We start from the raw sequence: 23,568 nt of genomic DNA, 5'->3' as shown, positions 1-23,568 counted from the left end.
CTTGTTTATGATGACCTTATTTCCATGTATTTACATCTCATTTTTAGTTAACTTGCCTCATTTACATACAGCTCTCCTTTCCTGAGAAATTAGAATGGCTGCCAATTCCTAACATGAAATTCAGAGCTGTTACTGGGCACTAGCACCTCGCTGCTTGGTTCTCCAGGCCTTCAGACAACTCTGTCCACACCATTACCTGCATGGTCCATGGACAATATCTTTCCCTGCCCTTCCTTCATGCAAGTTGGCATTATTGAACAACCAGCCTCAGAGCATCATTATGGCTGCTCTTGGTCCAATTCTCACACCACTTCAGCCCTGTGGGACTTCACTTTGGAGCTGAGGAAGATTTATGACTTGCACGTTTCTGCCAGGTTGCTTTCCATGCAACGGCACACACACAATTCATGTATCTGGATAAAAGTGCTCTTTGCTTGCTTTCGTAGGACTGGCTCACTTTGTGCTTACTTGGAGGTTGCTGCCCCTCTGTATCCTGCATTGCTGTTCAACACAGAGAAAGAGGCAGGCAGCTTGTTATGGTTCAGAGAACTGGGCTTTGCCTAAAGCTAACACAGCACAACACACTGCATGTGACACAAACAACTGGCCATGTCTGACAGTCAGAGGGGAACAGTTCTTAATGGAGTCAAGGGTCAGTCCCCAGCATTGGCCAATGCCAGTCAGGTGCTTGGTTCATCCACAGTCTGGGACCTGAGTCTTTGCAGGCCAGTGTATGGAACACAGTAAGTTGTGCATGTCAAGTGTAACCATTTTGGGGATTACAGATATGTCAGTCAGGGTGATGTGGAGTGATCAGTCCAGAAACTAGGCAGTTCTCAGTCAGGGTTATCTTGAAAGATAACCTTGGAGTTTTGGGTGGAAGGCAGTCCATGGAGTCCTGAGGAAAGTGGGCAGCTCATGTCTGGTGATAGCTTTCATTGGACAGGGTCATTGAGGAAATGACTGTAGTGAAAGAGGGCATTTTGATAGAGTATAAGAGGGGCTGGGAAGCTGTGAGAGAGGGTGGTGATCTCACAAGTGACAGTCACTCTAATTCCAACATGGGGCAAGTGTATGACCACCAACGGCATGGTAATTCTCAAAGGCATGAGCTCAGAAAATTCACTGGGAACATTAACAGTTAACTAAAAGGAACTCATGGAAAAGAATGGAGGCTGAATAGTCATGTGCTCCTAACACAAAAGGGGGCATAAGGGATGGGCGGGGATGACTCTGGTTTTTCTGGCAGGGTCTGCAAATCACTCAGAAAAACATGAAGCTAAAATCTTGAAATCTTTACACCAGGCTCAACTGTACAATAACGAGATGAAATAGCTACCACCAGAAGCAGAGAGGGCAGAATAAGTTACTGATTTTTCTCTTCAGAGATGGAGCATGAATATTTGAATATGAGGTCAACCAGAGGCAGTGGTATTAATCCTGCATCCACTGATTCCGTAATGCCACCCAGCTGGTGTCAAACTGCACTGCATTGGCAAAAATGAACATTAAAAGTTATGGCCTCAAGCAATATGCCCGCTACTTGGCTTGCATCAATTGCCTCCTTGCCACGTCAGGAAAGCAAATCTAATCAGATGCTAATTTTAAAATCTCACCTGGGTTTGCCATTTCTGCATCACATTTCACAACTGATTCTGGAAGACAACACATCAGAGCTGCCACATTCACACAATGAACTGTAAGTAGGCAAGGACATAGTCCATAGTATTCAAGGGCGCCTTCTTTTTATGAAAGGACACGCTATCACAGTGGATAAATGTTATTGTGGTAAGCTGTATCCTTCATAACAGCAGCCACCAAAAGTTAGTGGGGTTGGTGTGGTGGATGCACATGAAATGATGCTTTGACAGAAAATGCCTGAGGATGAAGCTGAGGTTGAGGATAAGGATATTGACCTACAGGGACATCCAAGAGACCCCTAATAGAGCAATGCACCTTTCTGTGTGAGAAACCAGGCAGAATCTAATTGAAACCCATTTCTAGGACGAATGAACTCGGCCTGGACAGGGTTCTGCCTAGTCACCATATACCTCCAAAGTCCCTAAGTCTCCTTTTACCTCACACTACCTGAGCAGCCCATTCCTATACATTCCATCATGTGGAGAACTCCCAAAATGAACTTTGTCTCCAACTATCCTCCTGTCTCTTAAGCTTCGACATTACACCCCAACAGTGTCCACCATGCACCTCTACACTACCCCTATGGAGGCCACGGTGGAAGTCACTGCCAGTAGCATTGCCTTCCACATGGCTTACGATTACCCTTCGATGCTGTTCCACATACCACTGCTCCATTACACCTGCAGTTTGACCCCACTGACATCCCTGTCCATACATCAATTCCTCTGCTTTCATCACCTCCAGACTTTACTGCCTTACCCCTTGGCAATGACATACCACGCCTGCACCCTCCTGAACAGTCAAAGCATGGACTCCCAGGACAGTATTCACTCCAGACCTCTGACAGACTTCAACAAGCTATCCTTAAGCATGACTCGCTAGATCACTGAGCACTGTGTTTGCAGCTCCATGATGGATGATACACAATTCCCCTGAGTGTGTGCAGACTATGTGGATTACTGGCTGTGGCCAATCCCCTGGAATGTATGTAGACTGTGCGTGACTGTGACTGATGATGCCAGGACTCCTGGCTGACAACTGTCCACCCTCCCACCCCCTCGACCAAGGTCTAGCGCCCACCAATTACCACCATGGTCATTTGGTTAGATAAAGGTGTAGTGTATTTGCCACACAGGCAGCTGCCACATGCTGTAGGTGTTAGACTGGCATCTCAGTGAGCCGTCTAACAAGGTATCACCTTTCCAGGCAGGTCCTCACTGATGAACATGATAAGCAGCCTGTCTGTATGTCTTCGCAGAAGTGTACCTCAGTACAACAGTTCTGATAGCATTTGACTCCATCTGAAGCTCCAAATATGCTAACAAGTATGGCATAGCATGGCAAGGCAAGCACGCACTTGTTAAGTGATTCAGCATGAAGAGAATAAGCAAGCAGCCTTGAGATGCAGCCAAGTGCAACTGTAAGCTGGGTGCCTGCCCCTACAGGCCAGATGACTTTACAGCAGTCTTTCAAAGCTAGTTGCCGAAGTGCCCTGCAATGCAGGTCCATGTTTATCAAGTGTCCTGCAGGGGTTTGGAGAGGTGTCATGAAGATAACATGGGATTGGCAATTACTGCATGCCAATGTCCATGGATGGAGGGCAAATGCAGCTGATGTCCATGAATCATGCCCTGCGATACTACTTTGTGCTGAGCAACACAGAGATTTCTCGGCATCCAACGATGAGTTGAAGTTGCCAGTTATTCATTCTAAATTCCATGTCAAGAATCCTCAACTTCAAGTTTTGTTGCGGCAGCTGGTAGAGTGGGAAGCCGCATAATAATGAGGCAGGAACTGCAGAACAATGCAATAATCCCCCTTAGTTGACAACTTACTGCTCCCTAGTCGCAATCTCAGTTCGACCCCCAGAACTTTCTTACAAGATGCAGCGAGTTGCTTCGAACATCAAAATAGGCCACAGGATTCTGCCTCATTTCTTGCCATTGCCCATGTCATTCTGGCACAACTTAGATTCTGCTCAACATGTGATGCTTCCATAGAACAATGACAAGATATTACCCTGCAATGGGCATTAGGGAGAGAGTACCTCTCTCTTAGATGGGGTTCTAACATCATATGGCTGTAAAGATAGGTGGGCTGTGTAGCTTAATTTTCGTAGAAGCAGCTATAATGACAAGTGATCGGCCAGGTATTGATTTAAAATAGCAATGTATTTATGAGTAAGAGCTCCTATTTGCAGTGAAGTGTCACTCATACTACCTTTGCTTCCTCAGAAGCTTTACTTTCTCAACTCCCTCCCACTATGTCGATTGTGAAGGGCTAATCCTGGCAGCAACTGATCTGGTACACAGTTGGAATTTAAATACGGTGCCAGTGATGCAAATCCAGAAGATCCCGGCAATGGTAAGTATTTCCACCACTGGTGAGTGCACAATAGTGTGAGCATTGTGCCACAGAGGAATGGTACATATATGATGAGGTGAGCAACAGAGAATTGTGTGAGATAACTCACTCGAGCTCACTAGACAAACCCTCAATGGAACTCCCCAAAAGTGTGGTAATCTTAGTCAATTTGTGGTAAAATTTAAGCTCATAAATTTTTGTTCCATTATGTCCTTGTGAAGTTTACGGGTCTATCAGGTACGGAATGAGAGGAAAACATAAAACAATGGTCTGTAAGCAATCCTTTATGTTATTGTTATAGTGGATAGGCATGGGCAAAGTACTTTAAATTTAATTTTGAATTTTAATTTAATTTGATCACTGAAATTCAAATTGAAAGACTGCTGCCAAATTTAGTCATATCAATAAAATGTGCATCATCTCTTTAATTTGATTTATTGGTTAAGATATTGTGAATAATAAGTTTCTTTTCTTTTTACAAACTTTGCAAAACTAGAGTTAATCAAGGCAATTCAACTAGTCGTGAACCATCCCAAGCCCACGGGTCAAGCCTTGGAGAGTTTGACTTTTCTAGCTCAGTGGAATACACAATGTAACAGTTTCAGAAAGCTGCTAGATTGTCTACCTTATCATGAATATTCAAAGAACTGAATAATAATGTTCACGGGAGTTTTCTGAGACAATACATTTTATACCATGGTGCTAAATTACACTGATGAGGAAAGTCAGACAGTGACAACCTAACTGCTGAATCTGTCTGAAGCAAGCATCTGTGGAGATGCAGACAGATTTAGTGGTCCACATATGAAAATCATGAAAAACCAGCCCAGAGGTTCAAGATATAATTGAAAAGGCAAAATAGAATGGTGTCAAAGTCAAAGCTTAGAAAGTGGTGCTTCAATTCTACATAAATCTGATCAGCCTCCACATGGAGTGTTGCATTCAGTGTTGAACAATGAATCTCAGTAAAGGGTTTGGAAGGGCCACAATACAGATTCACCAAGATGATACCACAGTTTAAATTGTTAAATTACAGGTACAGAGTGCTGAAACTTAACTTGAACTACTTTGAGTTTCAAAGATGTATTGAGTGCCTATTCATGATATTTAAGGCCATAAAAACATTCAATAGGCAGGATAAAAAGCTGTTTCTAACGATAGAAAACACAAGACAAATCAGTACAATGCTAATATTAAGATTATGGAGTGTATTCAGGATGGATTTTTTGCACAAAGATCAGCAAAAATCTAGAATCACTCACCAAAAGAGCAATGGTGAGATTAATTGCAATTTTCAAAACTGAAGTTGATATATTTTTGTTTGCTTTAGGTAGAGAATTATGAATCTGGAGCCAACATGGATAAATGGAACTGAAGCAGAAATTAGGCATGATCTAAATGATTGGAAAATGAACAAGTTTGAGGGGCTGAATAGCCTACTCCTATTTCCAGGTTGAAAAATGTTAGAAAAGTAAGAAAGTCGTACATTCATAGACCTTTTTCATATATCTTTTCATGCTGCTCCATGACTGTTCACTCTCTAACCACTGTTAACCACGCAACTGTGAGCCGCACTCCTATATATCCATTTGTTTCCACCTTTTCAAGCTGTTTCTTTCCGCTCTGGATTCAGAAAGATTCAAATGCCTCATAATCTGCATATCTGCCTCACTGAACAATAAGTCATTACTGCTTATTTTCAGGAATTAGACCTTAGAGCCTGAAGATCCAGGCCTGCATGGGCCCATCTTCTCTTCAACAGCGGAATAATGCATGGCATAATTTTATGCTCATTATAAAATAGAGTTTAATCCAATTTGCCATGAGAAATCCCATGAGAGATCTACTATTATGGGAGATCTACCATTACAAAAAAATCTAACAAATATTTGCAGCTCACTAACTATGCAATGTTGCAAGGTACAAGACTGAGAACTGTAGTCATGCTCTGGAAGGTAACTATGAAGCATGGTCATTCCAATAAGATATCTGATAATGAATTTGCCTAAGTTTGTTTTCTGCCCCCCAGCTAGCCAGATAAACAAAAATATCTTTGAGGCAGATGCTCTGTACCTAGTCTAACAACTAGGTGTGATGTGAATCCCTTTAACCTGTTCTCAGTATTACAGCTACTGGTTGAAATGATCAAATTTGATTTAAAGACAAGGGACGAATTAAAATATTCCAATATTCCTCTATCATTGTTGATGGCTAATGCATTATATCACTATTTCAAAAACCTCTATAGCAAAAATCTCGTAAATTTTACTATTTACAGGTGTGCCCATTCTATACGTTACATACTTCTGTTTTGTCTATGTCAAGTGTGCCTATGTTCACGTGCATGTATGCATTACAAAAATGGTTAAATATATATGTGCATGTGAGTTTATGCATGTGCCTTTCTCTATTCATCTATGTCACACAAAGGCAGCTTTGCGTTAACCTTTCTCATTGCAGTCAATGAACTAACGGCTGCACATTAAGAAAGTAATGAGTCTACAGTGTAAACATTACAGGTCTCATTAAAACACACAAAAAAACCTTCAATACATTTATCGCCATTTATGGATGACGCTCACAGTTTTTTTTTGCACTTCAATCACACCCGGCATTAATTTCCAAGGGAAAAAATAATTAGGATCTCACTTTTCAGAAGACTAGAGTGAAAATGTAAACAATGCTTCCCTCTGGGCGAGTGCTTTATCAATTTGACAGGTGCATTTGAATTTCCATGGGTGGGGGACATAATAGGTTATTTATGTGTCATTCTAACAGAACGGTCTGGTCGTCAAGATGGACAGCAGACTTCGCCCACATTAAATTCTACAACTAATCCCCTGATTTTGACCCCTGTCAGCCTCCTCAAATGTACTTTGCGGGGGGAAAAAATAAACAGGCGCTCTGCAAACAAGGTTAGGACGCCCACTATTCCCTCTGCCTGCTTCTGCTCTGATTTAATGTGGTGAAAACGTGGACCCTGGTGAAATCTGTTGCTGCAGCTTGCAGGGCATTTGCTGCTTTTTTTGGGGTAAAATTCCTTGCGAGGCTGTCTGCACGATTTTTAAAACAAAAACAATGGGAGCATACCAAAGCGGCAAGCGAATGACTGATAGGGGAAACATTTCTTTTCTCCCCCCCGCAAAAAAAAAGTGTGGAGACGGTCTGTTAAAATGAAGCGGTCAAAACCGACCCAATGGTTTCGGTGGTAAAATGAACACAGTGCAGCAGCACTTAGGAGATTCTGCTTTGATTTTGTGAGAACGACAATATCATTCCGGGGCAGCCAGCAGATATTTAGACAGGCATCACTAGGCACCAATATTGTATATTTCAATTTAACACATTTGAAAGTCTGTTCAGCTGCTAGTTCTCATGGTTCATTATTTTCTGTTAAAAATAAGCATTCGCTTGAAGCCTGTTGATCGAGAAATGAAGAACGCAGAGAAGAAAACGTAATTGCCAGTGCACTGACCCACTAGGCAATGTTACCAGAACTAGCACATTCAGGCTGCATGGTTTTGCATATTATTGGGGCACAACATGAAGTCAAAACTGGTACGAGAAAAACAAGAAAGCGAAATATTGTTTCACCATTAAAGCAGACAAACTGCACTACTTAAGCTAAATCGGTTGGATTGTATCATAGTACATCATGTCTCCAGCTACTTGGGAAGTTTAAACTTTTGGTTTATTTGCTTCTTTGTATTTCACACATTGCTTTGCATTTTACAAGTATGGTCTGAGCACTTATTGTTCCATCTGTCTTTGTCTCGTTCCTCCAAGCTTTTTCGGGAAACTGAAGCTACTTTTGCAGCAAAAAAAGTGCGCAGCTACCTGCCTTATGACTTGCCTCTTGTGAAACTGAGCAAATGGAAACAAAACTAAGTAGGTCAAAAAAGCAATGTATCCCTTGTTACTCATGTTGAATGGCTTAATAAATGACTGAACTACTGCAAAATATTGGCACTTTGAATTTGAAATAAATGAATGCACAGCAAGGAAAAGGAAGCTTTTTAAACATTAGCTTTGCTTGAGGAACCCCTCTATTTGTAAAGATAACATTATACACCAATGTGGTTCCTTATTCATTTTAATAAATGACTGGCTCAGTTCCAACAAAAAGATGTTTCTGATTTGTGAAGAGGCTCATGTTTCAGTCCATCTTTTTTTAAATTTTAAAATGGTGTCCACAGATGGTACAGTTTGGCAATCATATAAAAAAAACAAGCAATCCACCTGAAACTGTAGGCTTCGTAAGAGCTAAAGTGAAATAAATGAGGGTAGTGGAATAAACCAATGATTAGTTTCTTGCTTCCTGATTTCACAACATCTAAAAAGAAAATCCTCTGCAGAAAGAATGCACATGGATAAGATTCTGCATCGAGACAGATTACATGGGATGGGACAGATATGAATACAATGCCAGTTCAGAATCAGGGAGAAGAACTGCTTATATGATAATGACAAGAACCATGAGTAGTTACTCTTCATTAGGAAGCCAATCTGTGCCATCTAACTGATGACAGATTTGCCCATAAGAATGGTTGCAAACCACCTTGGATTTCAAATGCTTGCCTGTGGTCACAAATTATCTGGATGTGAAGAAAAAACTGTTTGGCTGAACAAACTTTGATGTGGCACTTACAGATTTCTGTTGTGAAAACATCTTGAGGGCAATCAAGTGCTATTAACACATGTCAGCGAAGCTTCATATAAATTACTACAAAAATTATAGATAACCACACAGCTTTTCCATCACTGTCCAAATATTCCTGAAAAACAGTTTGCCTATCCATGCAAGCACTACAGAATTGTACAAACCTCGTTTCCTCCCCCTCCCAATTTTTACAGGGACAATAATCACAGAGATGACATGAGACAATTAATTAGATCCATCTGCATGACTGCTTTTAAATAATTAATGTGTTCATTATGAACTTGAATTGATTGGTATACTTTACCTGGAACAAAACATTCAGTATTACACCTGTATTGTACTGAGGCCACTACCTCTGGCTGTGAACGAAAATGATACAGTTTCCTATCCTGGCATTAATCAAGGAGTGTAACATGAATCACATTTGCTCCTTTATTTTAATTGCAAGGACACATTATGAATACAGTGTCTGAAATGTATTTTTAATGAAAAATACTACATCTTGACCTAATCATATCAACCTTATTCTACCTAATTAAGGATGCAAAAATCATTACTGTTGCAAAATATTAGTTTCAGCTCCATCAAGCTGCTAGCCTCTCCTTCATGAATATAAATTTTTTTTCCATGATAAATAGTTAATGAGGTAAAAATGACAAAATTTGCATGTAGGCAAATTAGTTTAATAGGAAGATGACTTGTTTGACTGGAGAAAGTGACCTTATCCCTGGCAAAAAAAAATGGCTAAAACAATTACAAACAGAAGGCATGACTCTTTGTGGCCAAATGAACAATGCTATATCTCAGCCTTGGTGAAAAGACTGAAGCGAAATAAAATTGCATTTTCATCATAATGCCAGAAGTATTTAAATTCTAATATATTTTAGCAGTCTGCTGGCAGCAAATTAAAGCTAAAATGAAACATGTTATGACAATGGGCCATTCACGTCCCCAACATATGATAAGCAAAGTTGCTTTTACCACAGGATTTATTGCCACAGGATTGCATTTATTGTCTAATCAGTGAGCCATCGCCAACCCCCCCAAAAAAGCCTAAAAATATTAGGAAACCCATTGCTAAAGTACCTGTCTTCATAATTTTTACTTTTCTCTTTGAAACAAGCAAATGAGATCATTTAAAAGTCCAAGGAAATTATATTTTGTTTCTTTCGCTACTGTCTGTCAGAAACCTGTACGCATCATAAATGGATCCGATTCAGCTTTTGGAGAGGATACACCATCAGCCCCAGGGAATCTTGGCAAAGTAAAAGACTATGGTTTGGCTTTAATGTGTATCATTTTTGTTTCTTAAAATAAATGCCACAATACTTCAAAGCTGCTCCCTTTCTAATGCAAGTTTAATTTGAATGTGAGCTTGCAGGTCTTTATAAAATCTAAATGTAATTCTTAAATGGCACTATGTAACTATAAATTCATTATTAAACATGTTCATCTGAATGAACTACTGATCTAATTGTTGGACATCTTTCTTTTTCTTACTTGTCTTAGAGAAGCAAGACAGTAACTTCCAAGAATTTCTTTTAGATACTTGTCTTTTTCACTCTTTTCCCCCAGTATGCCTCAAATAAAAGCATCCCAGAGCCAAACTTCTGTCATTCAATTGAAAGGGGACGATCTGGGCCATGCATTGATACACTTTAGCACTGAAGTCTTTCTCTAATCAATTGAAGGTGCACTTACAGTCTATTAACTGCCTCCTGTTCTACAATGGCTCACGTGTCATATTGTGGTTTATGATTCAGCAAATCAAGTGAGGACTGGCAAAATATACTCCTAGACAGCCCACTACCACCTGGGCACACTGAGTGTGCTCTTCAGTTGCTTAATATATGGGCACAAACTGCACAGCAAATGGCTTTAAAGTCTCTGATTGTGTGTATCTCCATATATCAAAGGGCATTTTGAAAGTTGCTCCATGCTTTGATATTTTCCATATGGACATCTGCAATTTATAAGTTGGCTTATTGTCAGGGTGAGAGAAAATCTCAATTTTCTAAAAGTTAAAAAGCATTGCAGCTACAGAAATAATGTGGTGAATCATTTAATGCGTAACTTATTTCTGTGTAAAATGTAGTCACTAATAGCTTCTAAATCACTCCAGAAGCACCCTTTTGAAAATATGCATTTTGTTCTTCTTTCACTTTGAATTCTAATCTTGCTTTTAACATCCTCCAGTGCATTTTCTTCTATTTTATTCAATCCACCTTCAAGGAGAGTTATTTTCTCTGCTAAATCAGCACATGTCATATCAAATGATGAGATCAGATTTGTAAAGGCTCCCCTCTTGAAACCTGCCGGTTACAGAGGCACCTTGTATAATTCACAACTCACTGTTACTGAAAGTAAGGCACATAGGAGTCACTGGCATATGGAAAGAATAGTACTATTATGCAGTGAGGCAGCAAAAAAGCAGAAACATGCAGCCTTGAAGAAGGTATCACATTACAGCCTGACAGACCAGAGTGGTGATGGGGGAACATTATTCGTTAAGGAAGAAGAGGGATTGATTAAAAAAGCAAATTACTTTGCTCATGCTGCCAAAAAAAGAACAGGGTTATTAATGGAGGTCCAAGATTATTGGCGAGGTTACTGCTACCATTCACTAATTCTGAAACACTGCATTACTTCATTCGTACATAAAGTTAACAGGGATTATGATACAGGCTTTAAGATGCATGATCACTGAATTGGTGGGTATTAAACTGACGATCATTTTACATTGTCATAATTTTGGTACTTTTCATAATTAAAAGTTAATGGTGACTACATGCATATTCTGTATATTAGCATCAGACCTTGTATTTGTCAAACGGTTTTCGCACAAATTTGATTTTAAACAGTTATAGTGATAAAATATATTCATCCGTGTATAATGAAAAACATACACTCTTCATGTACATTGTCAACACAGCATAAACAAATTGTTGACAAAATTTTGCAAACTCAAAACCATAACCAGAAAATGGAGGATAAACATAGATAAACTCAGCATCAATCAAATTTCCAGAATTAAAATTCCTTTCATTCCTTCTGTACATTTCAAACAAGGACCAAACTTTAATTTATCATAAATATAAATCTGGTTGTAACTCAATTATTTTCTCCATGAACCAGGGTTCTGGTTTGATTATGGGGTTTAATTGGATGCTGTATATTAAACTGCAACATTAGATAGAAATTTGGCTGATGCTACACAGTTTTGCAAAGTATAGACCATCTGCATCTCAAAGAATAAGACGCAATAACATTGTGAGATGATGTCACTGATTAACAAAAAATATTATTATTAAAACAAAATCAGAAAAATAGTATCTGAGCTGTTAAGTAAGATTTTGAGCTATTACTGATGAGGCCATTTAGAAGTGAATGGCTTCCTCTTGTGTTGAGTTTTTCATGATTCCACCACCTTCAAAAGCAGCATGGTCTCTTGACTCTTTTATAAAACTGTGCGTTGAAATTGTTCCCTATGTTATTAGTAACAAAAAATGTGACATTGATTCCACTTTAAGTAGTAAGGCCTGGATGTATACAACCTTTCATAACCTCAGGACATTCCAAAATGCTTTACAGCTCATCAAGCACTTTTGTAGTGAATGTTGCAATATAGGAAACATTAAAAGAGTTATAAACCTTGATTAAACTGCAATCAGAGGAATTTCATTTGAACATATTTGTCACTAAAATGGCACAGAATGATTTCATAATTGAAATGACAGCATGAATTAACTTCTTGAATATTTTACCTGCAGTCCTATCTTAGTCATCCACTGTCATAATCTTTGTTCTGGATTTTCTATAATAAAGTTCCCCTGAATAATGGTGAATTAAATGGAAGATAGTAGAGTTTGGGCCTGCTAAATTTTCATTAACCTTCTCCAAAGATATTATCAGTGGTCATTACAGTGAGGAGCTGGAGGAACACAGCAGGTCAGGCAGCATCAGAGGAGTAGGAAAGTCGACATTTTGGGCCTAGACCCTTCATCAGGGTCCCCCAGAGAGCCATGTCCAGTTCCAGGCCTTGTAGCCAAGAGAGTTGGTCAACAAAACTCCTTCACAGGTACTATTGAGGCTACAGGTCTAAGCACACCCTCTCTTTCAGCAATCTGGTCTGAGCACCCACTTCAGTGTAGCTGCTGACTTAATAACCTATGGCCTGACTGTCGAGGAGTGCTGTCTTGTCAGTGAGTACAGTGTGTTTTCAATGGAAGAACTTGTACAGTGCAGCCAGCTTTGCGTTCGACATGTGCCCCATGTTAAATGTTTTCAAAGCCGGCGGATTTCAGCTGAGATTCACAATAGAATGAGTCGAGGGATGTCTAGACTCTGGCATTGATATTCACCTCTCCAGCTAGATGCCCTGTGGTTTATTCTTTGGTGAGTTTCTATCTAATAGCTGGAGGTATAGGTGGGGTGTTGTGATGTTGTGAAGTTGCAAATTCATTCTAATACCTGTACTAGCATAATGGAGAGATATGTTCCTGGGGTATGTTGACTACCTGATGAATTTAGATTGGGGGGGGCAGGTATCTGCATTATTCTCTGATGAAAAGTCCATTTTACTGTTAAGTTTCAATAAGATAATGTGATTCCCATTGGTATGTTCACGTACCTTCCTTCTTTCACCATTGATCGCCCTCCATTGCTCCGCCTTTTTGATGATGTAGTTCAGCTCTTGATTTGACAGCTCCAAATCCAGAGGAACAAAAAATCTCCCCTCAGCGCTGTGCAGTCGGTAGAAGACATCTAGAAGCCTCCCTCTATTGTGCAGCCTTCAGAGTGGTGAAAATATGTTCAAGATTATTAACCTAACTGCTTTGTATTTAATATTATTCTCTCTAACAAGCTGAGCCCAGTTTCAACACTCAACTCTGCATTCAGCAGATCAATGGCCCGAGAGCTGGACAATATTTAAAATGCAAGGAAAGAATTCTATTCAGCTAAAGTTATTTTCACGATGTGCTCGTGACAGCCCAGCTGGAATGAGTATCGTTTTGCTTTTAAAGTGTGACTATGAAATCAATGCAATGTTTAAAACTGTGTACTGTACCTCTTTAATATGTAATTAAAATGAGGATAGCAGCACAGCCCATCTATGCATAGCCCCCGAGGCATTTTTTTTTAGAAATAGGTCATACAGTATGTCACAAGTTCTACCAACAGCCAATAAGAAACAGCAGCATTTGAAGCCAAGACGCTTCAGTGGCCTACATTTGTAACAATTCGCTGCACTGTGAGTGGCAGAAACCATTATTTTTGGCTCATGTTTTAATATTGGTCACTTAGTTAAAGCAGATATTATGCAGCAACGGTGTGATATTGATATTAATGGGAAAATGACTGGCTTCAGCTGTAATGCCAGAGACCTGATATTAAAAGAAACATTCATTCAAACATTGAAGCTCAGAAGTATTCTGTACCTCATCTGGATGTTTTAAGATGCATGATTTTGTAAATTTTATTTTGTGTGGTGTTTATTAATCTTATGGATGTGTCAACCTGCTTGTCCCACTGCTTGCTGAGAGTTAAAGACTTTATCCTGGAACTCATTCTTAATTAAGATGTTGTTAAGTTATTTTAGGAAACCATTTTTGAAGTAAGCCAGTGAATATGGGGATCAAAAATGACTAATGCCCAACTGCATTAATTTTTCCATTATGTTGCTTTTATAGTTGTTAATAAGTGATTGCACACTTAATCAAAGGACACAAATATTTACTTAAAAGCTGTAAATATATATATATATAAATATGTATGTATGTACACTCCATTTCCACAGCAAGCATAACCCCTCACTATCCTCACAGCAAGAAATCTGCTTGTGACCCTTTATTTGCTTTAACTTATTGCATGTTGGCTCAGTATCAGAAAGAAGTGGGACTCAAAAAGAGAAATATTAATTCCTGAATTAAATGATCTCTTAAGAAAAAGTTTGGTATCGTGGAATTGAAAGTTAATAATCAGTGAAATAATATAGCATCTGGGCTATAATTATGGTCCAGAATAACCTTTTTTTTGTTATGCTTAATGCACTTATATGACTTCTGCACAATGATTTAGTTGTCATCGTTAGTTGCAAACCAATAATTGTCAGTGTCTGGACACTTGGTTAAAAGGACAGCTTTGGACGCAGAGAAAATCTTTCAAAATAGATGATATCTGAATGGGAAGAATGGCTTTTCATGGGTACTTAAAATTTGTGAGCAACGTGTCAGCTTGAATGACGCTGTTAATTGCACAGTACCTCCCCACCAACCCCAGTACCAACCCCCCAACCCCACCCATTGCCACCAGTGGGGAGGAGTTATTGGTAAGCTTGGATGGACACACTGAGGTCTGATAAACTCTGAGATCGATCATTTCCCTCTGCTTATTAAGAACTTCAAAGCTGTCAAAGCATTTTTTGCCTCTTGTAGATTCTTGGGAGTACAGAAGCATCAGCTCATGTAAATGGCGTTGGCAAGTAGGGGCGCATGTGAATACTACAGATAAATGTAATTGCAAGCAACACACAATAATAGAATTGCACATTTAATAGTCATATGCAGTTGCCCAAAGTTGAATTCCTAGCAGAAATCTGTTTCGAGTGCTACACGTGGCATAAATCAGAATACAGTGAGTCATTAGCAGAATAGAAGTCACTAACTCCGTGATGACTACTATATGGACAAGATGTGTCAAATCCCCTATCCCTAAGCTTTAAAATTTAAGAACTATTTTGGCTGCTCTTAGTTATTGTGAATCTCAAACGACAGCTCAAAACTTGAGTGTTGCACCAGTATTTATGTTTGCAGACCTTCTGGAACTGGTGTTAAAGACCATCAGAAATCACCGAAGGTGATGGCAGTCATGACTTGTGTGCCTTTGCTGCCAATGAAAGGATTTTCATAATCTCTCAGAAACAGAGTCATAGCCTTTCTGCACATTTGCTCCTTGCAGTAATGTAGAGGTAGGGACTGATAACAATGGTAATAACAAATTAAATAAAGAAAAGGATTTTAAAATGAATCTTTAAATTGGGTCATCCAGTTCTTTCTGCACAGAATTGAACAAGTTTGGACATTTTAACAGTGGCACACTTTACAATTGTGAACATCATACATAAGACCCCAGCAATGTCCAGGCCAACATTTTTTACTCAACCACCATTGATAAAAATATGATCTCATTGCACTTTGTGGGTATTTGCTGTGTACAAACTGGTCGCTGCACTTCCTACATTGCAACTTGTGACTACAATTCAAAAGTACTTTAATGGCTGTGCTTTAAGTGCTTTTGGATATTATGCGGTCATGAAAGGTGCTAGAAAGATGCATTCATGCTTTCAATGCAAGGTTAACAACAGCCATGGTGACACTAATAAAGGCCAAGGGAAGTCTTAACTCACCCTTCATAGTTGGAGTATATATTTTTTAACACTACCAACACAGAAACTGGGAAATTCTACATTTTTCCTTGACTCTAATCTCACATTTACCTGTGAAGCGCCTCTGGCTAAAGGGACTAACTAGGGACTTGTAAAGCTCTGCACTTCTTACTTATATTTACAGGCCAGAAGCAACTGGCTAGAAAGAAAAGCTAGAGAGCTGAGTGATTTGCAATTGCTTGTTCACAAGTAGACAACCACTAACTATGTTAATAACAACACAGACATATGGGCCTGTGAATCCATACCTAATGGACTAAATTAGTTGGACACTCCTGGGGAAACACACGCAATTTAGCAACACAAATGACATAAAACCGCCTTACTGTGTCATTTACTGAGTAACTGGGGATAGAAAGGGCTGAAATGCCAAACTTACAATGAGAATGCGGAGCAGTTCAGTGAAATACAAAGAGGTTGGTGAGCATACCAGTCTGACTGGATAAATGATAGGAACTAATAGTGTTGAACTTTGTTTTAGAATAATTCAGCCACATTGCACTTATATTTTTTTCTTTATTATTGTTCAAATAAGAAATGTTAAAATAGATACTTTTTTTTTGCCCTGCCTGGACAATTCAGTTACTTATTCTTTTGGTGTTGGTGTGGAATTTATTTAGTCCAAATAAGTATTTACAAACTTTCCCCGCATTGAGTCGTTACCATAGGATTAAGAGAGAAACAACTACAGAAAAGGATTGAGCAAGTTGGAGCCTTTTTGCAGAAGTAGTTAGATGGGCAGCAAGTAATCTTTTTGCAGAAATAATTAGATGGGCAGCAAGACGAAGGCGTTTCGCACGAGACGGGGTTGCCAATTTAACAGCATTGTCCTGCAGTCTCCTGGAATTAAAGATTCATCAACTGGACACTATGAACAGAACCAAGATTAACAATAATAGGTACATTTGAAAAGAAAATTTTTTGATTTTCTTTCAGCATCTTTGTTTATTTCTCAGAAAATATCAGAGATTGTTTGGAGCAGAGAGAGAGGGGAAAGCTGTTTGACTGGGGTGGGATGGGGTGGATAGAGTTGAGGGTTCATAATATGAAATCTCTAGCAATGCATTCAACTGAAGTTGGCAATCATGCAGTGATGAAAGGGAGGTTGACGTATGTCCTGCTCTCTACAGTGAGGGAAATGAAGACCATACTACTGCCTTCTACAACCCTAATCCCACCTTTCACACAGCAATTCTGGAGGCATAAAGGAGGCAAATCTTCCAGGGTCCCAGGTCTACCCTGCGACCACCATTTGCATCTACTCTGGGCGGTTTGGAGCGGGTAGGCGATCCTGGCAGAGTAATCAGTGGAGTGGAGGAAGAGTGTCAGAGGAGGCTTCGGGGGGACGATGTTTAGATGAGGCTGGGGAGGGGAGTGGGGGAGAAATAAGTGTGATCCCAGTCACAGATACAGTAGTTTTGATTCTCCAAATTTTCTCCCATTCCCCACTGGAATCCTGACCCATTTTAAAAAGGATCACAGAAGAGACCCATTTTCATGATCTTTAAATAGCTGAAAGTACAGTCTAAATCTTTCTCTGGAAGATACAAAAAATGTACTTTTAGTGGAAAATTCAATAAATTATACGCTTAATAAATTTAGTGTAAAATACAGGGTGAAATCTTAATCTCGATTTAAAATCCCATTTAATTTCTGCTTGCCAAAATCCATGACAAGCCCCTTTAAAGTTAGAAAATCAGCAATGGGAAAGGAGATGGCTTTACTCACAAACATGACACAGTCATCAATTGTAAGTAGCCACGGGAAACTGAGAGATCGACCAGTGGTGGGTCTGGCAAGCTGCAGGAGGTATCAATTGTCAGAGGCACAGCTCACAGGATTGGGGTGGAGGAGAGAGGGGATGTCTGAGGTGCATTAAACCATCAATCATAGGCAGTGCAGGTAGCCATGGGAGACATCGATCATGGGAAAACTGAGGCTGAACCACCAAGCAGGCGATAAAGTCTTCTAGACTGAAGCAGTAGAGTTGTGAAAATATGGAATGCCAGATTGATTTAAATTTTAAAAGAAAACTTGTTAATGCTGTAGTGGTGCCAATCAAAAGTGAGGCATTCAAAGGAATTAATATCTGCATCAAAAACACATTTTGGGAAATTAGGGGTCTGAACGCTGAGAAATCCGCAGGACCTGATGGCCTATTTCCTGGAACACTAAAAAAATACAGTGACAGAGATAATCACTGTGCTGATTATGTTTTCCAGAAGTCCCTTGATCCTAAAATGGATTGGAAGTTAGCAAATATTGGATTGCTATTCAAGAAAGGAGCGAGAAAGCAGAGAACTACAAGCCAGTTAGCCTGACATGAGTCATCCAGAAAATGTTGGGACTATACCTAAGGACATCCATGCCTTCTGAACATTACAGTATGGCCAGATAGGATCAACATTGTATTGGAAAAGACAAACAGGTTTGACAAATTTGTTTGGAGTATTTTCGAGGACATAAATCACAGGGTAAACAAAAGAGGAAACAGTGGATGTAGTATACTTGGACGTCTAAAGACATTTAGTAAATTGTTACATAAAGACAATGCAAGATAGGGTTCGTACGTTTGGGGTAATATATTAGCAGGTACGTAGGAATCATCAACAGATGGAAAGCAGAGAGTTGGGATAACAGGGCAATTTCTATTTACCAGGATGTAACTAGCAGAGTATGACTGGTATCAGTGACAGAGCCTCAATCATTTATAATCTACATTAGTAACAAGGAGTAGTTATGGAGAATAGAATAGATACTTTTAAGCGGAAGCTAGATTGTTATAGAGTGGAAAAGGAGCACAACGACAACCTAGACAATGTTTAATGGAGTCAGTGGGGCTCTTGCCTGCTGACTGGAGAGCTAGGGAGATATCTTCAGTGCCGCTTTTCAGGAAGGTCCATTGCATTAAGTATCAACCTGGCACTGAACTGGGCAGCAGTAACCTTTCCTTGCGGTTGAGAACTCCAGGGACAGAAATTCAGGTCTGCCAAGAGTAGCCAGCCAATCAAAGCCTGAAGTTCTTTATGCCTGGCAGCATCATTAGGGTAGTGGTGCCTGCTGCCAGTCATAAAACCACCAAAGACCTTGGCTCGCTAATGAATCCAGGCTACAGCAGTGTGATGACAAGAGGGCTCTCACAGAGGTGGGGGAATTAGGAGGTTAGCAGCAAGGGCAAGGGAGTATCTCTCAACTGCCTAACCCCAATGCTCAATGCCAGGTCCCAACTGAACACCTTTGAAAGAGGGTCCTCCCAGATAAGGTTTGCTTCTTATGGCTACACATGACAAATCCCTCCACTCACTGCTCATTGATTTGCAGCGATAGCAACATAAGGCCCTTAAATGGGATGCAATTGTCCACTCATCATTTAGTGCTGCAGTAAGGATGCCATCCAGGGTTTCCATTCACTACCCTTTCACTCCATTCAATGTCCCCGACATCAATTCTGCTACAAGGGAGGGCATTCCAATCTCCCCACAGATAGACTTAGATGAAACAGAAGGGGAAGAAGTACAAGTGGAGCATAAATATCTGCAGTGAGTAGTTGGACTAGATGTCCTATTTCTGTGCTGTAAATTCAACATAACAAGGAACAAAATGAAAATACTGGTAGGAAGATAGGAGAGGCACAATGGAGGCAGAATGTTAAACAGAAGCCATAAAGTACCAGCTTGATAGGCCAGGCAGCTTTTCAGCTCAAAGCAGTGCAAAGTACTTTGACAGATTTCTCCCCTCACATGTGAACCCAACCTTCTGTTGAAGTACAGACAGCAGAAATATCAGCGTATGTTGATACATTAGCAAATTATACGTGCCTACTAAGGGAGCTTAAAAAGACTTTGACAGACATGAATGTTTGCATAAAGTTCAACACAATGTTGTCCAGTAAATAACATCACAAGTTCCTGGGATTCCAGGAAACTCTTCAACTTATTTTCCCACCTATGTATTCCCACCACATCTAAGCAACTTGGAGAAGGAAACCGAAATGAGTCAAGTACAATTAAATAGCCTTAAACCTCCACCTCTTTAAAAAAAAACTTGAAAAGTTATAGAGGTATTCTTACCTTAAGATATAGAAACACAGTATTGCAAGGGAGCTAACGAACATCACAATATACAAGATGACTGTAATAAGTATGCCAGGGATCCCAGAATGTTGCACTCTGTAAAACAGCCAGTAAAGCTTGGCTGCGTCTGCTATTGGACTATCTGTGCTGTAAGCCAGGCGCTGAAAAGCAAGATATACCAATCAGTGCTTCACAAAACAATTTCTGTGTGCTTTTCAGTTCACAGCTAGTCACTGGCACATCAACCATTGTACAGGTTCAGTGGATAGTATTACAATCCAGAAATTTCTGCTTAATTATGCAGTTAGTTACACACAAAGCTGTTACTGGAAAAGTGTTAACTTATAGAAATTTGCAGGCAGCATCTGTACTTCTGCCCCATTTTTACACAGATGATAAAATGTAAAACAAAATATGTTACTTTCTCATGCCATACAATGAATATTTTCCATTTGCTTATTATGCAATGGGAAATAAAATTGTTTCCGTCATATTTTAGGCCTCAAAACGGTCAATGCATGGACTCAATTATGAGACAAAAGTAAGGTCTCAAATTAATCCCGCGTCTCATTTGAAAGGTGTAGGTGGTGCATTAGCTTGACTTGTAGTGTTGATTGGCATTTTGTCTCATGGGAAATCAGTATCCCTGATAATATTTAAAAGTGGCTTGAATGTCTTAAAAGTGGGATGATACGTTGGCTACAGACACCAGGAATTCAAAATTCTGAAAATGGCAGATAGAGAAGAAACTGCAAAAACCTTTGTCATCTCAGATGCTGCCTTAAAGTTATTTTGAGAGGAGTACAGCAGGACAAGGGCTATTTTCTTACTATGGAAATGGAAGGAAACTTTCTTGGCTCACTGGTCAACATTAGTGGACACAACAGTAGGATGAATGAAACCAGAAGCACTGCATCTAGGACCTGTCTGCAGTGCATGGCCAACCTGACAACAACTGCTGAAATAAGAGCTATAATTCATTTCTGTTTAGTCACATGTTACCTGTAGCCCTTATACTCATGATGCTTTCGCAATTTCCATTCCTGTTCTCCAATCATAAGAAAGTACTTCACTCATATATTCTTTTGCTGAGGTGCAACCTCAATGAAAGTGGCACTATCTCCATGGAAGGGGCAAGTGCTGTGCTGCCTTGGACAACAGCCTGCCTGATACCTTACTGAAACTGACAGCATTAACGATGCCAGTCAAATAGCCATCCTGCCTTACCAATGCTCAGATGCTGTGGTCCATAGCCGTATCAAATGTGTAAAGCACCTCAAGGTTATCCACCAATTGGACAGCACGGTGGCTCAGTGGTTAGCACTGCTGCCTCACAGCACCAGGGACCCGGGTTCATTTCCAGCCTCGGGTGACTGTCTGCATAGAGTTTGCACGTTCGCCCTGCGTTTGTGTAGGTGTTCTCTGGTTTCCTCCCACAGTCCAAAGATGTGCAGGTTAGGTGGATTGGCTGTCCTATAGTGTCCAAGGATGTGTAGGTTAGGTGGATTAGCCATGGGAAATGCAGGGTTACAGGGTGAGGTGGGTGAGTCTGAGTGGGATGCTCTCCAGACGGTTGGTGTAGACTTGTTGGGTTGAATGGCCTGTCTCCACAGTGTAGGGATTCAATGAAGAAGCGTGGCCATCACAAGTACCTTGAATGGAATTTCACCAGTCTTCCACTTCTCAAACTAATGTCAGTGGGGAATAGTTTCATAGGGGCATTTGAACTGACATAGGAAACAAGGGGAGCAATAGGGGCTTGCAAAAGGATGGCTTTTTATTTCCGTTTGATCACAGAATCAGAGACTTGTTACAGGACAAAAGGAGGCCAATTGACCTGTCATCTCTGCACCAGCTCTCAATTTACCTGCTGCTATTCCTCTATTTTTCCCCTTAATTCTGCACTTTCTTCTTTTCAAGGTAATAGCCTAATTTCCTTTTGAATGCCTTGATTAAAGGTGCCTCCACCCACACACTCAGGTAATGCATTCCAGATCCTAACCACTCAGATGAAAAAAGATTTTCCTCATTTTGCTTCTGTTTCTTTTGCCAATTACTTTAATCTGTGCCGTGGTCTTCGTGATCATTTCACAAGTCTCCTTATTACTATTCCTCCTTATCTACTCTGCCCAGACTTCTTACTATTTTGAATACCTCTATCAAATCCCAGCTCAGAAGATTTTCCTCCACACAAAACAGTGCTGACTTCTCAAACCTATCTTTACAACTGAGATTTCTCGTCCCTGCTTGTGAATCTTTTCACTCTTGCCCATGTCTTCACATATTTTACAAAGGGCAGGGTTCCCAGAACTGGACGCAGTACACCAGCTGAGGCCAAACTACCATCTTGCTTTAGGTTCAATGGATGCATTTGTCAAATTAGGAATGATTAAGCCCATTTATGCTGTACAGATTTAGTCTTACAAACATTTGGTCTATTGGTTTGAATATTATAAGTGATGTAAAAGCAACACCTATGACATTGTAGTGTTTGAGGTCATTCAGATGATGGTTGTAAAAAGTGGAAGTGGTGGCCAGAGGGGTAGTCAGCAAATTGAGATTTTAAAGAGAATTGCTCTTCAATAATGTGCTGCCTTACAGCTCTGGCTGAGCCTCACTCTTCCTCATCGTCCTCTATTTCCTTGTTTCCTTCTTGATGTTCCTCCTCCTCCTCTGCTTGTCCCTTTGCATTGTGAAGTTGTACAACATGTAGAAAATGCCCAACTCTTGACATTCACCCAGGATAAAATGAAATAAACCTCCATATCTGTTTTTTGTACAGTTCCAATAATCCAGTCTATTTCAACTCCGGATCTTGCATGGATCTCATCACACTGATGTCCCACTGTTGTGCCCAGGTTTTGAAAAGATCCAAATTCAGTCACAGCAATAGTACATAGTGTGCATCCCGGTTTAGGCCAGGGTGGTGCAGTAGTTGGTGTGTTTTGAAGTATATGAGAGTAGGAAGGAAGAGGAGCGTAATATCTTTTCAGAAATATCCCCAGTGACAAAAAGCATGCTCCATACTTTATACCCCCACTTCCTTCCCACGCTTTCATACATTTAAAAATAAAGGGTTGCCTACATCTGATACCAGAAATTTCAAAGATAGGGAGAAGTTTTTATAATAAACTTACTTGAAGTAGAGCAAAAAATCAGTGAATGAAGTATTAAAAACAGGAAGAAATGAGAATATCTACAGACCAAATCTTTAAGGATCCTTAACTGAGAAAGAATGCTCAATTCAGTTCCTGTCAATTGTGAACAATCTGAGTACCTTCTGCTGCTTAAATCACGTGGCATTCTCTCTGTCTCAAGAACAGGATGACAGTGCTGTTGTTGGTTCCAATATACTCTTCCACCTTGGCGAATGGCACTCGCCAATC

At 40.0% G+C, this 23,568-nt stretch overlaps 1 protein-coding gene across 1 annotated transcript in view; it reads right to left on the bottom strand.

The window, feature by feature from the left end:
• The window catches only part of ofcc1 (orofacial cleft 1 candidate 1), a 117,319-nt gene that overhangs the window by 10,503 nt on the left and 83,248 nt on the right, over positions 1–23,568 (bottom strand). Inside the window, exons 8-9 of the mRNA XM_048595731.1 lie at positions 20,180–20,343; positions 13,296–13,455 (exon numbers count right to left, since the gene is read on the bottom strand). Coding sequence (XP_048451688.1) covers positions 13,296–13,455; positions 20,180–20,343 — 324 coding nt within the window. The remainder of the gene's footprint in view (positions 1–13,295; positions 13,456–20,179; positions 20,344–23,568) is intronic.

The sequence above is a fragment of the Rhincodon typus genome, chromosome 4 (genome assembly GCF_021869965.1).
Source record: "Rhincodon typus isolate 14 chromosome 4, sRhiTyp1.1, whole genome shotgun sequence".
Classification (NCBI taxonomy): domain Eukaryota; kingdom Metazoa; phylum Chordata; class Chondrichthyes; order Orectolobiformes; family Rhincodontidae; genus Rhincodon; species Rhincodon typus.
This window is presented reverse-complemented; position numbering and strand designations above follow the sequence as displayed.